The 14,868-nt window shown below is 34.1% G+C and overlaps 1 protein-coding gene across 1 annotated transcript in view; it reads left to right on the top strand.

Moving 5' to 3' along the window:
- LOC131951071 (CD109 antigen-like) overlaps positions 1-14,868 on the top strand; it is a 28,955-nt gene that overhangs the window by 6,960 nt on the left and 7,127 nt on the right. Inside the window, exons 12-29 of the mRNA XM_059313341.1 lie at positions 848-1,045; positions 1,387-1,485; positions 1,920-1,982; positions 2,087-2,278; positions 3,326-3,475; positions 5,679-5,798; positions 6,934-6,991; positions 7,863-7,910; positions 8,526-8,679; positions 9,083-9,200; positions 9,884-9,997; positions 10,773-10,874; positions 11,069-11,197; positions 11,750-11,891; positions 12,206-12,382; positions 13,148-13,229; positions 13,608-13,764; positions 14,005-14,085. Coding sequence (XP_059169324.1) covers positions 848-1,045; positions 1,387-1,485; positions 1,920-1,982; positions 2,087-2,278; positions 3,326-3,475; positions 5,679-5,798; positions 6,934-6,991; positions 7,863-7,910; positions 8,526-8,679; positions 9,083-9,200; positions 9,884-9,997; positions 10,773-10,874; positions 11,069-11,197; positions 11,750-11,891; positions 12,206-12,382; positions 13,148-13,229; positions 13,608-13,764; positions 14,005-14,085 — 2,184 coding nt within the window. The remainder of the gene's footprint in view (positions 1-847; positions 1,046-1,386; positions 1,486-1,919; positions 1,983-2,086; positions 2,279-3,325; positions 3,476-5,678; positions 5,799-6,933; positions 6,992-7,862; positions 7,911-8,525; positions 8,680-9,082; positions 9,201-9,883; positions 9,998-10,772; positions 10,875-11,068; positions 11,198-11,749; positions 11,892-12,205; positions 12,383-13,147; positions 13,230-13,607; positions 13,765-14,004; positions 14,086-14,868) is intronic.

The following is a 14,868-nucleotide window of genomic DNA, read 5'->3' as shown; positions in this document are numbered from 1 at the left end:
AGTACTTTATAGTACATTGGCTACTTAAGTACTTTACCGTACAGAACTAATGTAAGTACTTTACAGTACATAGCTTATTGCTTATGTAAGTACTTTACAGTACATTTGCTATGATATTTCTTTATCGTACATAGCCAATGTAGTTACTTTACACTATATAAGTACTTTACAAAATATTGGCTATGTAACGTCTTTACAATACATTGCTTATATAAGTACTTTAAAGTACATTGCTTATGTAAGTACTTTACAGAACATCTGCTATGTGTATACTTTACAGTACATCACCAATGTAACTACAATGCTCTGCCGATGCAGAAAAGTTGAAAATACTTACTGTGTTTAAAGATAAATCTCTATTTATTTTCATCAAGCCTAAGTTATAAACCGGAAGCTTTACTTTCGTAAGACAAACTTTGATTGGCTGTACAGGAACTCGGTAATCGATATTCTAAAAACCAAACTAATAATTAATACTCACATTTTAAAATTTTAATTATACTTTTTAAACCACATGGCCAAGTTATGCTTTGTTTATTGTCATTTTCAGTGACAAAATAAAAACATTCACAAAATGTTTATGGAATAAAAAAAAAACACAACTAAAATGTGTTTATTTATCGAAAAAAGTAAATGCCCCAATAACATTAAATTATTTAGTAAACTCTGACACAAACCTAATTGTCAGGTTTTTATAACCATATTTATTTTTAATAACATCGTACATGATTTGAAAAAATATATTAATGGGCATTTTGAGTTTTTTTTTAGACTATTTTAGTTGGTGTCCATTTTTTTTACAGACATCGTTTCACAGATTTGATTTTCTTATTCTGTAATTTGACAGCTAAAAATCTCACAACCGGATGGACTTCCGGTCAGTTCAATCAGTGACAAGGTCAAGGTCAGCATTAGGGTCAACGACTACTGGGGCCGTCTTTCTCAAGGTGGAAACCTTCCTGAACAGACCCTGAGCGTCCCTAGCAACGGTCTGGTAACCATCCTGGTACAGACACCAACAAACGCCCACAAAGTCATAATTACAGTGAGTGTTTAGGCTGAATAAGTTCTTGCTTCTTATAGGTTATCTTAGCTTTCTTAGCCGTTGTTTCTGTATTCTAAACCGTTTCTGGGATTTGATTTAGGGGCAATACACGCTACAGTACTCTTAGGCTGTAATTACTTTACTAAATAAAGGATTAATGTAAAAAAATTATATATATATATATATATATATATATATATATATATATATATATATATATATATATATATATAAATATACGATAATAAATGATAATAAGTTAAATGAAATAAAAGTAGAACACTGGAAATTAACGTATATCGCCGATAATAGTGGATTGCTTCTGACTATTTCAATTCTAGTCGGAATTCCGTGGAGTGTCCGAAATACTTGTCCTAAAAAAGAGTCACTCACCAAGTAACTCGTACATCCAACTCGCCCTGGGATCATCTTCTATAAAGGTAAGAAAAACACAGAAAGTTTTTGTGTTATATCTGTAATCTTATCTGTCTGTAGTCGTTGGGCTTATATTTCCATTTCAACGAGTTGTTTTCTTATATAATGATAAATAATTGAAGATGATGTTTAAACTAACAAACAATGGCTCAAGTATATTAACACAGATATAGATTTAAAAAATAGTAAACAAAAGCGGATATTAGCGTCATTACAACAGCTTTTTTTACGCACAGTCAATACATTTTGAGAAAACATTTAATAACAAATCTATTTCTTAAAAATGGAAAACTATAATTGTACCTAGTGTTGTGTTGACAATCTTTTTTTAAAAAAAACGTTTATGCTCTTTTGAAAAAATAATATTAATACTCAACCCCCCCCCCCCTTCTCCATCAAACATAATTACGTAGCTATTTCTTTTTTAACATTTTTCAAGGCAGGGGACACAATCTTACTTTTCATCAACGGTACTGAAGAATTGTCGACCCTTATTTATCAGGTATATTATTTAAATTGTCAGTAAAGAAATTTTCCATCAGACATTGATCAAACAAAATGTATAAAATGTATAACGTGATATTTCTGTATATATTTTATTGAAAGGTGATATCACGAGGCAACATAGTAAAATCTGGAACAATCAATGGCAACAACCAGAAGAGCATCGCTTTCTCCATTGTCTCTGAGCCCAGCATGGCGCCCTCTGCCAGAATCGTCGTCTACTACGTCAGACCAGACGGTGAAGTTGTCCCAGACAGTATCAGCTTCGACATCAGCGGCGCTTTAAAAAACAAGGTACACACGTACTCTCTATAACATTCCTCTAGCAGCATCAACAAGGTACACACGTACTCTCTATGACACTAGCCGTCGGTACCCGTTACACGTAAATTATAGACCTCTATATTTTAATGTTACACTTGTTTGAGATAAATATTTTATAAAATACTTATTGGTCAAAACGAAATGTTCTTTACTACACATCGAACGATATTAGTGACAAAGCAAAGAAATAACTAAATAGCTAAAAATTCGAAACATTTAAAATAACATAGGCTATTAATACCTATTGGAAAAACCAAATTATATACATTATAACTCAACAAAACACCATATTAAGTGCACATACTAATTTAGATACTTAAATGATTGGATTAAAAACACGGCTTTTCAATGATATTGACGTTGATTTTTAAAGTAATGTGTTATACTTTAGGCCAAGAAAATTGTACACATTTCATAGCGTATCTCTTGATATATAAAAGTAATTCAAATTTAAATGAAATAGTTTGTTGCTTTATATTGGAAGATAACGCCAATAGTTTTGTGTTCTTTCCGAAGTTTAAGCATTTGGCATGTGACGTCATTGTTTATTGCGTTCTTTTCACAACGATAAACGTTTTTCCGGTTGCATAATTAAAATTGTGTTTCTACATTCCAATATACCTTTATTTTTATTTTCCTTCTTTGAATACAAATTTAGTCTATACATTTATAACAACTACCATATTGTTTTTAATAAGAGTCCGTATCTTTAAGTTCTCCATATATCGCTGAACATACTGATCACATCGCCTTAAAATAAATTGCGGATAGAGAGAGAGCGAGAGAGAGCGAGAGAGCGAGAGAGAAAGAGAGAGAGAGAGAGAGAGAGAGAGCGAGAGAGCGAGAGAGAAAGAGAGAGAGAGAGAGAGAGAGAGAGAGAAGTGCGCACATGGGCTTTTATATATTAGGATTCCTTCAGATATAAACAAGGAATACGTACTCTCTATAACATTCCTCTAGCTCATCAACTGAGCAACTAACTAGAATATATAAACAATGTAATTCTGTTTTAAACAGGTGACCGTTGACCTTGACATGACAGATGTTGAACCAGGAGATGATATTACTGTCATCACCACTGCTGACCCCGACTCCAACGTCCATTTATTGGCCATTGACCAGAGCGTTTTGTTACTGAAAAGTGGAAACGACGTCACAGCTACAAATGTAAGCATACAAAATAATAAGATAACTGCATATTCTAATAGACAATAACTATAGACAACACATTATTTGTTGATTTGGCATTGGAAATTCAAGCACAAGGCCGGGGCAGTAAGTTGAAAAGAGCCAGATCTTATCCATGTTTTTACCCCTTTCTATCTACATAGCTCATGGACTTAAGGACAGGAAGCTACCTGTACAATATATATATATATATATATATATATATATATATATATGGTTCCATGACAAATGATCTCAGGACAAATGATCTCAGACAAAATATCTCAGACAAAATTTCTCACGGACAAATGATCTCAGGACAAATGATCTCAGGACAAATGATCTCAAGGACAAATGATCTCACGGACAAAAGATACCAGGACAAAATATATCAGGACAAATGATATCATGGACAAATGATCTCAGACAAAATATCTCAGACAAAATATCTCACAGCGAAATTTTAATAGTATTTACGATGATTTTAGTTGAACTTTTTTTTATTGACCGTTAATATGGTTTTGTTTACTTTGTTTACGTATAATAATTGTGAATAAAATGAATTAGTGAAACCTAACAAACCATCAAAAGTTGTATTAAGCAATTGTAGTAGCCTTTGATTTGAAAAAGTAAAAATTAAAACAAACTTACTGTTTTATCCTGAAAGGTATAATAAATGATAATGTATAAAACAAATAAAGTAACGGTAGCTATACAACATTAATGTTCATAACACGCGAAATATCTTTCAAAATGTGAATAGGTCTGAAGGTTCGTAACGTTAAACTATTGTTTTTATTTATCATCAACACAAACATAACGTGTAAGTTTCTTTTCTGGTAGGTACATCGTTATGATCACACCTCTCCAATACTATGTGATCATCTATTGTGTGAGCTCTTGCTCGACATGTCCTAATTTCACATTTCCAAATCTCTTTGTCTGCTTATGGCAAACATAAATTCACCAGAAACTAATGTCCTAAGACCTTTCTGCGAGGTAACGAAAGAGACCATAGCAAAGCAATCACCATTAATACTGCTTTGTTTGATGCACACTACGACATACTTAGCTCCGCGATGACCGCTGTCGTTTAAATAAGCATTAGTCACCTGATCACTAAGGTGTGACCGACGCATAACAATGGACTTTATATGCTAGTTGTATTGTCCATGGAGGTCGGTTGTCTTTCCCTTAAGGCATGTCTCTGCCATCAAAGCGGGCGGCCACCTTGATACGAAGGTGTGTTCTTATTGTTATTTCATTCCCTTTTGATCTAGTTTCGTCCACCTGACATGGTAGGATTGTCTCACGTTTGTCAAGCACACCTAGGCTGTCTATCGAAATTATTTCTTTAATCTTTCAATACTATATTACTAATACTAACCATAAATGTTTAGTGCAATATGACTATTTTATACGGAAAACATTTCTTACAACTGTTATATAGGCCTATAAACAATATTAAACATAGTAAACAAAACCATAAGACAGTCAACAACAAAAAATCAGATCAATTAAAATCACCCAATACACTATTAAAATTAGGTGTGAGATATTTTGTCTGAGATATTTTGTCTGAGATCAATTGTCCGTGGTATCATTTGTCTTGATATATTTTGTCCTGGTATCTTTTGTCCGTGAGATCATTTGTCCTTGAGATCATTTGTCCTGAGATCATTTGTCTTGAGATCATTTGTCCGTGAGATATTTTGTCTGAGATATTTTGTCTGAGATCATTTGTCCTGAGATCATTTGTCCTGTCACCATATATATATATATATATATATATATATATATATATATATATATATATATATATATATATATAATTATATATATATCTTTATATATAAATGAAACTGTGTGTGTGTTTGTCTTTTATGCATTACTACACCTTTCATCCTATCGCCAAGAAAATTTGGGAAGTTATGGAGAATACTCCAGAATAGGTTTCTGAAGAACCAAAATGCAAGTTCGCAGTGGCGGCGATTTTTCTCTATGTACTGTATATAAAAATAAAAGTCGGATGTGGTTTGACACTGTTCATCCGATCGCCATGAAACTTTGGTGATAAGAATATTCAGTATTTGGCTCCCAGGGTTTTGCCATGAGCGCTATGACTTATACGTTCGTTTTAAAGAGTGCGATAGAATATGTAGTGTTTTTAAACACTGTAGCTAATGTAACAATCTATCAACAGGTTTATACAGATCTGATGAAATACGATACAGTAAAAAATCAGGGACAGGACGATATTTATTTCCCCTGGTGGGGTTATCCAGTATTTAATGGCGGCAGTGACGCACAGCAGGTGCTAGAGGTAAGGGTTTCTGGTGACAAAACACGTGATCAGTAAGTATAAACTTCCGGATTAAAAGAACTTAAACTCGCCAGGTGTATTCAAAAAATAATTTCTAAGCTCATGATTAAAAAAAAAATTCTTACAATAATGTTTTGTGTACTGTTTTGTACAGTTTCAAAGACATTATCATAAAGTGTATTATATATAGCAGTTAAATAAGAAAGAAAAAAAACTGGATTAAAGTAATCATTAGGGGATGAAACTCAGTTACTCCGACAGAATAAGTTCACTGTTGTCATATCCTCATATGTTAAAGCCAAAAGTTGATTTTGTGGCGAACATTAGCCAGAAACAAAAACGACGCGGAAAAGGTTCGCTTTAATACTATTATTCTTGTCGTGTATCCTAAATTTTCCATGACCCAAAATTATCCTCTTGCGATTTGCGTACGCTGACTTCGATTAATCTTACCAGACCGGGTAGAGAAGGGGGGGGGGGGGTTGTATCTCATGCTAAGCATTTAGACTGTCTCATGATATAGACATCTTGATTTTTACAAGCTTTTATTTAACTTGCTTTCTGTCTTTCTGTCAATCTGTCTCTCTGTCTGTCTAGATGAGAGTCGTGGCGACCCATTCAGGTGCCAGGGGCGACCTACCAATGTTTGCTCTCCTAACCCTCTAAATTATACAGTTATTCAAGTTATTTTGACTGAGTATATTTTTACTTCTTTTTTTACCCCTCTTGGCAACCCCGTTAGGGTCGGCGCCGGGGGCGGCCGCCCCACGCGCCCTCCCATGACAACGCCACTGTTTTAGATCGAAACGGACGAGCGTAATTTCGAGCACTTCTAACCGGTCCGGGTATGGAGGGAGTGGGGGTTGGGAGATGATTAACTATGACAGATATAAACATAAAAGACCGCTATTACAGCAACGAATTTAATTAATTGTGTTAAGTAGTGTTTTTAAAAACGATTTAGGAATACTTTCGAAACCGAACACAAAACACAAAAGCTCGCGCGCTGTACTCGCCATCTCGATTTTAAAAATATTAATAAATAAATAATGTTGGGATACTTTTTCAATTTTAATCAATTAAATCTAGAAATAATTAGCTCAAAATCTAAAAGAATTTCCAAATTTTTTAACAGAATGCAGGAGTTGTGGTACTTACAGATGCGACTGTTTATCGTCGCCCCATACCAAGACGTAAGTGGTATAGTTTATATACACAACGTTAGACTTGATAAAAAAACACAGGCTCATTTATGGATTTAACATGACATAATGCACATACAATTTAAAAAAAACAACAAAAACATATTTCCTTGTTTGTTTTTTTACATTTACAATTGGGTGTTCGATTTGTTATATATTATTATAGACCAGGGTAATTAGAAGACGTTTAGTATTTTAAAGTATCAATTAGTGTAAAAATCCAACAATTAATAAAAAAAAATGTATAGTTTTTAAAGGTAAAATAAAACGGTAGTATTCTCCCCTGCACTGTCTCGTTTATTTCATTTTTAATATCTCGTGTACAGAGTAGGGCCTATTGAGGAATTATTGTTATCGTGCACACAAATCACACGAAATGTTGACAGTTTTCACCGATTTTACAACTCAGTACATAACCATACAAGAGCATAGTGGACTAATTTTAATCGGGCAAAATTTCTAAATCCAGATTTATCAAAATATAGATGTTTTACTCGTCATGGAGTCGGAAAAACTGCAATGTTCTCCGTGTCTGAAACGGTACTCAAATTATAGTGTTCAAAGACACAGGCACGCACAAAGGCATTCGGACAAAATTGCTAAACTAAGTTTTTCCAACTCAGCCAGGTGTAAAACGTCGAGATTTAAAAAAAATCTCGTTTTAGATTTTTGCACGATTGCAATATTTTCTCTATACTTAGTATACGAGAAAGCAAAAATTCCACTACATATTACCGTTTGTTAGGCGTTTTAAAATGTTCCAGTAACAGACAGTAAGATGATTGAAAAATTAAAAAATTTTTTTTAGAGGTTTTTAGGGTCTAAATTACGAAAAATTATGATATTATGTAAAATGTTTCAGATTGGCAATATCCTGACTACGATTGGGATTTCATAAGTTTTTCTAACGGTGGGTGAGATTTCACACACACACACACACACATATATATGTATATATATATATATATATATATATATATATATATATATATATATATATATATATATATATATATGTGTGTGTGTGTGTGTGTGTGTGTGTGTGTGTGAAAACTGTAAGCAGCATATACCGTCACCGAACATGCTTTGCAAAAGCATCTTTTAAGTGTCCAATTACATGCTAATATTTAATCTTTAAAAAATATATATAACCCTATCTCTAAGTCTTAACCTTACTCTATCCTATTACAAACACAACAACTACTTATACAATCAGAAAAATGAACTGAACATGAACATGTGCACGAATACATTTACAAAAACAAACATAAAGACAAACACAGTCATAGACAATAATTAATTTTTTTAAAGTAAATTTAAGTTTTGTTTATTATATCTAATGTATTTGTATAAGCTTTGAAAATAAAATTATAATTTTTGTGAAGGATTGTAAATTTATCTGTATATTTTATTTCGTTCAGTAAAAAGTTAATTTAAAAAATGAACAAATAATAATAAATATTGAGTTTCCTTGACAAGAATTTGTGCTTGTAAGAGTGTAGCGTTTGTACATTTAACGTTGCAGGTAATTACAAGGGTGGAGGAATTGCGCCATTTTCTACAAAAGTTGAACCAGTGCCTTCAGAAAAAAACACCGCGACCTCGGCATCCTTAATGGAACCATCCCGTGTCAGGATGACCTTCCCTGAGTCTTGGCTCTGGTCTGATGTTTATGTTGGGTAATACAAAGATGGTGTAATTTTGATGTTTGCAATAATATTAGCCGTAAAAGTAGATACATTCTTAAGAGAAAATTTGATAATTTATTTCACACAGGATCCTACTCTTCAAGGTCAATTTAAAAAAAAAAGTGTTATATATGTAGCAAATAATATTATGTAGGCCTATATTATTACAAAAGTGTGCTTTTAAAAACACTTTAATACTTTTAATGGAAATTTAAAACAACTTGTATTTAATTTTAGAATAAAATATGAACCTCAAAATCCAAACTTTCTGTAGTAATTTCGGAATTATTTTTTTTCTTGAATTTTTAGTTGCTTCGAACAAACTTACACTATACATTTATAAGTTATGCAACAATTTTAAAATGGTATTTTGTTGTACATATTTATATCGAAGGGATGACGGCTCAGCTTCAATCACAACCACTGTACCAGACACCATTACGTCATGGGTGGTCAGTGCCTTCGCCATCAACTCAAACTCGGGTCTGGGCGTGGCCCCAACACAAGCTCACGTGAGTCTTAAAATAGATACAGCCAATCAGCTTTTGTCTTAAGTACTAGACATACTAAAATAATGTCAGTTGACAATACGAATAACACTAATGTAGTTATTGTAAGAAGAAATGAAATTAAAGCTTCATGGTCTAATATATCGACTTAGACTTTGCTGTATTCGCGAAAAGGTCAAGCCGCTTAACATTTATGCCGATAAGAGCAAGCTTTCTATAAGTCTCTCTATTCAACCCACCTCTTACTGTTACAACATTAGTCAAGAGCGAACCTCAGGACATTGTAATGACCTGCTTACACCTTCGTGTACTTAAGTTAGTGAAACACAGCAAAAAATGTACCGTAGATGGTAATTGATGATACATGTCTTAAGAATGAATCAAGATGAAATCGAAGGAATGGCGCTAAACTGGGCGTCTTAAGGGGAAAAAAGCATGGAAGGCCAAAATACAACTTTAAGGCGCACAGCAGGGAAGCAGTCTTAGGGGACTGCCAGGACAATTGCAGGAAAACGACAAAAGTGTAGGGAGTTTTCTGTGGCGGCCCCATGTGTCTTAGGCACAAAAGAGAAAAGTTGAAGTTGAACCAAAGACTCAAAGGCTATTGTTTAGGACTGAATAGCTTTGAGAATTAAAAAAAAAACGGCTACAAAATAACCATTCTCTAATTCAATTATCCGCTTCAGCTGAAAGTCTTCCGACCGTTTTTTGTCAGCCTCAACCTCCCCTACTCTGTGACTCGTGGTGAGCAGCTGGCACTTCAAGCAAACGTCTTCAACTACCTGGCAGACGATATGCAGGTGGGAAGAGACGTTAAGTACATCATTATATATATATATATATATATATATATATATATATATATATATATATATATATATATGTGTGTGTGTGTGTATGTCTCTGTGTGTATGTGTGTGAAGTTATTAAAATTGAACTCTATAATCGGGATCGCATAGTCAGACATGATAACTAATTCCAAAAGTCCCATGTTCGAACCCTATGCAGGTGAGGTTCGTTAGCTGAGAACAGTAACTCATATTTGAGATAAAACTGTAGCATCAAACAAATACTTTCTTGCATTATGTTCTTGGGTAGACAAAGCCTGTTGAAATGTTTTTTTTTTAAGCAGGTTGAAATTGGAGTAAAAAAATTGCCATATAATGCATCACACGTTGACACGTAATATTTTATTGTGTTGAAAGAAATCCCCAACAGTATTACTACCAAGATGGGAGGGCGTGACCTAGTGGGAGAAAGTTAGACTGCTAACCCGAAAATCAAGAGTTTGAATCCGAGTTCAAGTTAAAAGAATGTCCGTGAGTCCACCCAGCTCTGACGGGTACCTAACTCACGTTGGGGTAAGTAAAGGCGGCTGGGAATAAAGCTGACCGCACTATCCCTTCATACACCGATGTCTCTGAAAAAGATGAACTCTACTTCATCTGCCCCATGTGACTTGGAAACGAACGGGAAAAGATGATAATATTACAACTAAGAAAGAAGTTAAAAAAAAGAAGCTTGTTAATATTACAAACTGCCCTTGTATATACGATTAACTATTTCTACTGAAAGGTACGTGTGACTCTGGTCAAGTCTAAACGTTTTCACAACATTTTCATCGATGAGGTAGGAAACCAGGAACTGAAACAGGTTGATGTTGTACAAGATGTTATGGTGAGTTGGTTTTTATTTATGATTCATGTCTGATGATTGCGAAGTGATTGAGTATTTGTATGTAAGCATAGCTCAACTAAAAACATTCAAGGAAACATTTAATTTTTTTTAACAATACGGCTAATTGTCACCTCAAAGCTGGGATATTTTTAGATTTTGTGTACTCATGAATGCCATTCTGACGTTTGTTAAAGGTCAAGGCTGGACAGGCCAAGTCTGTGTATTTTCCCATCGTCCCTGTTGACCTTGGTAGAATTGACGTGGAGGTTAAGGCCCAGTCGTCCAAGGCCGCTGACGCTGTACGCAGACAACTCCTGGTTGAGGTAAGATGGGGTTAACGTTCTTGATACTGGGTTGTCTGATATATGGTTCAAACTAATTTAGTTAGTGACGTTGTTTATTTACTTTGAACGTTTTATAAGGTTTACTAAATTTTTTTTCGCTCCGCATATCTATAACTCACTTTAATTTTAACCTACTTTTAGGTCCATATTGTCAAGATGTCTTTCTCTTTGATGACAATGCATTAAATACGTATTTAAAACTGAAGTAAAAATTACTATATTCAATTATAAAAGGGGAGATAATAAAGTTAAAAAATAATGAAATCAGAAAAAAACGAATTTGCTTCCTTTAATAAAAGATTTGGTCTCTAAAACGTGTTAGAGAAATAATGAGTAATCAAAGAATTTATTAAAGAATGCAATATAGTTTATGATCTTAAACTTTTTATATTAGTTTCATAAAGTTACCACTTATGTTTAGTTATGGAGAATGCAATAATTTGTACACAATATAGCCTATTCAAGGACAGTACAATTTATATTACATGTTTATCAAAATGCCCCTGTGTAATTATCATAACTCATTCACAGGCTGAAGGAGTTCCCAAGGAATACAATGTTCCTTTCCTCATTGACCTGACAGAGGACAAACCAACTTTCACGAAGTCCATTAACCTTAGCCTGCCCGATAACTTTGTCAAAGGGTCTGAATATGCTACAATATCAGCTGTGGGTAGGTATTGTGTGTAGCTACGATGACGGGCGTTTATTCGACTGTTAGATGGGTATAACTGTCAGTTGTATAGAGGGGGAGAAAGGTAACAATTAATGTCAGTTGTGTAGAAGAGGGTGTGGGGTAGGGTAAAAAAATGCCAGGTCTCGGCATTTGGTAGCAGCAGAAACGTACCTAACCGCTGGGGTATTTTACCGTTGGTGGGTAGCGACAGCAACAATATGACACTTATTATAATGAAACAAGTTATTCGTTTGTTAAGTTAATGATATGTTGTAAAACTCCAACGTGTGATACATTGGTACTCCCCTCAGGTGACCTGATGGGTCCAACCATCGTCGGACTAGACTCCCTGCTAAAGATGCCAACCGGATGTGGAGAACAAAACATGGTCAGTCTGGCACCGGATGTCTACGTCACAGATTACCTTAAGGCCGTCAATCAACTGAGAGAGGACATCAAGACGAAGGCCATCGGATTTATGGAGACAGGTACGACTTCATTATAATAGCATTTCTTTATCGTTAACCATGCTGGTCTTTAGAAGACAGATTTACTTGACAAATATATGTTAGTATATCTGTATTTATAGAGAGGTGTATAAATTATGACTTTCTAGTTAAAGTTGTCAGTTTTAAGTTTCATGGTCATTCAGTTAAGGTTCAAGGCAGTAGAACGTCCTAGACTCCACCTAGCTTTGATGGGTATCTCGCTCAGGTTAAGAAAGTAAAGGTAGCTGGGCATAGAGCTGAACTCACTATCATTTCATATGCAGAGGGCACAAAAACAGGTGAACTCTATTTCACCTTCCCCATGGCCCGTCAGATATGAAAATGGATCTTTATCATCCCTTTTCAATCTGGATATATCACCCGTTACAAACCCAGTGTTTGGTTAATGCTTGTAGACTAGTTTTCTCATATTATTGCCATGATTAGTTTTTGGTGCATGCTAAAAGTGTTAAACTATCAAGTTGTTGAATTTATGTGAACAATTCGCCAAAGTCTTTTCAAGTAATTGTTTTATGTGATTATACAGTTCAGCAAGGTCGATTCAAGTAATTGTCTTAATGAAATTGTCCGGTTCAGCAAGGTCTATTCAAGTAATAGGATTCATGCTATTGTACAGTTTCAAAAGGTCTATTCAACTAGTTGTATTTATACGATTGCCATGGATTGGTTTTGATCTTCAGTAAAAGCAGAAAAAACAATTTTAATCTATTGTCTATTCAACATATTGTTTCTGACGTCACGCAGGCTACCAGAGACAGTTGACCTACAAACACGGTGACGGCTCGTTCAGTGCTTTTGGCAAGAGAGACAAGTCAGGATCCATGTTGTAGGTTTATAGGTTTATATGAAATACGTGTGATAGGTTTTAAAATTATTTTAAAATTATGTCTTTTCGTTTTTAATGTTCGCAAGATTTAACATTTTTAACCTAATTAAATCTTTGAGAAATACATTTTGCATGTAATGTGCTTTACTCATAGTGAATCTACACAATCGGGTTATATCAACTTGCGATAAGTAGGTGGTATTAAAAAATTCTAAAAAAAAGTCTTTAAAATTTTTTTCACACAATGTATCGATTATAGAAAACATGCAAAGAATTTAAATCCAAGGTAATACCAGTAGCGTGGCAAGATAATACAATTTCGTTATATATTTACATAATTCTGAGAAAATTGGTAACGTTTTTTTTGTATCTTGACAGTCTGACAGCTTTTGTAGCCCGCGTCTTCCACCAGGCCAAACGTCACATCTTTGTGGATGACAACATCCTCAACGACGCCATCCAGTGGATGATACAGCAACAAAATACAGACGGCAGCTTTCCTGAACCTGGGGTGGTACTTAGCCATACCATGCAGGTCAGTTCAATACATGAAAATATTTTGTTTCGTAGTTGTAAATTTTGTTGCTATTTTTATGCAGCAATTGTGAATTAAAATAATTAATTACCTAAATATTTCTTGGAAACATAATTACATTCGAATTTGAACAATACATAAATATACACTTTAGAATACATTGACTTAATTAGTTGCTAATCAAATTCAAATACGAAAATTTTGAAATTTATTTCTTAAAAATTATTTATATGAAAATAGAGTCAAGCTGGATCTGGTGTCGGGTTGACCCTGTTTGTGCTGATCTCGCTTCTGGAGAACCGTGATGCCAGAGAGAATATGGTAGGTCAAGGGTTAACTTTTATACAAGTCGTTGTTTCATTTTATATTTGTAAGAAGAGTTGATTTTAAATTTAAAAAATCGATAAGCATCATATTCATTAATATGGAATCCTTGTGGATCTAAGGGACGCAATCACACCTCTCTATTGTACTCGGTTTTAGAATTTTCTTTAAGTTCGGCTTTCGTCATTCCGGCTGCTTCTGTTTCACTGACATTTTCCATGTTCGTTTTGGCCTACGTACTATCTTCTTTTTTTTTGGGGTATTCCAATCTAGTGCCTGTCTGGTGATGTTGCTAATGGACGAGAGTGAGAAAGTATTTGAGAGGCCCATTAAATAATTAAAAATCATGCATGGCGTAGTTATAATTAATATGGTTATAAAATCCTGCCTGTCTGGTCTTTTTCGGACTTTACTAAAGATTGGATGTATTTGATGTTTTTAATAATTTCGGTAACAAAATAAAAATTAAAAAAAAAGCAAAAACAATTTGGTTTTCACGTGTAATGTCGACATAAACAATGGCATCCTGCTATTCGATAGGCTGCCATAAATTTTATTGTACACATTGTAAGCTAAAAAAAGAAAAACTAGGTCATGGGGTTTAAATTTGCATTGTTATTTAAACACTTTTTCTGCAAAGTTTTGTAAACAAATAGTTATCGATCACGGAGTTCTTCTAGAGCCAATCAATATTTGTCTTACGAAAGTGAAACAACCGGTTATAACTTAGGCTTGATGAAAATATATAGAAATGTAGCCTTAAACTCAACAAATTATTTT

This window comes from Physella acuta, unplaced genomic scaffold, assembly GCF_028476545.2.
Source record: "Physella acuta isolate Inbredline_101_S28 unplaced genomic scaffold, ASM2847654v3 ptg000797l, whole genome shotgun sequence".
Classification (NCBI taxonomy): Eukaryota; Metazoa; Mollusca; class Gastropoda; family Physidae; genus Physella; species Physella acuta.
Note: the sequence above shows the minus strand (reverse complement) of the source record. Positions and strands in the feature narration are given on the sequence as shown.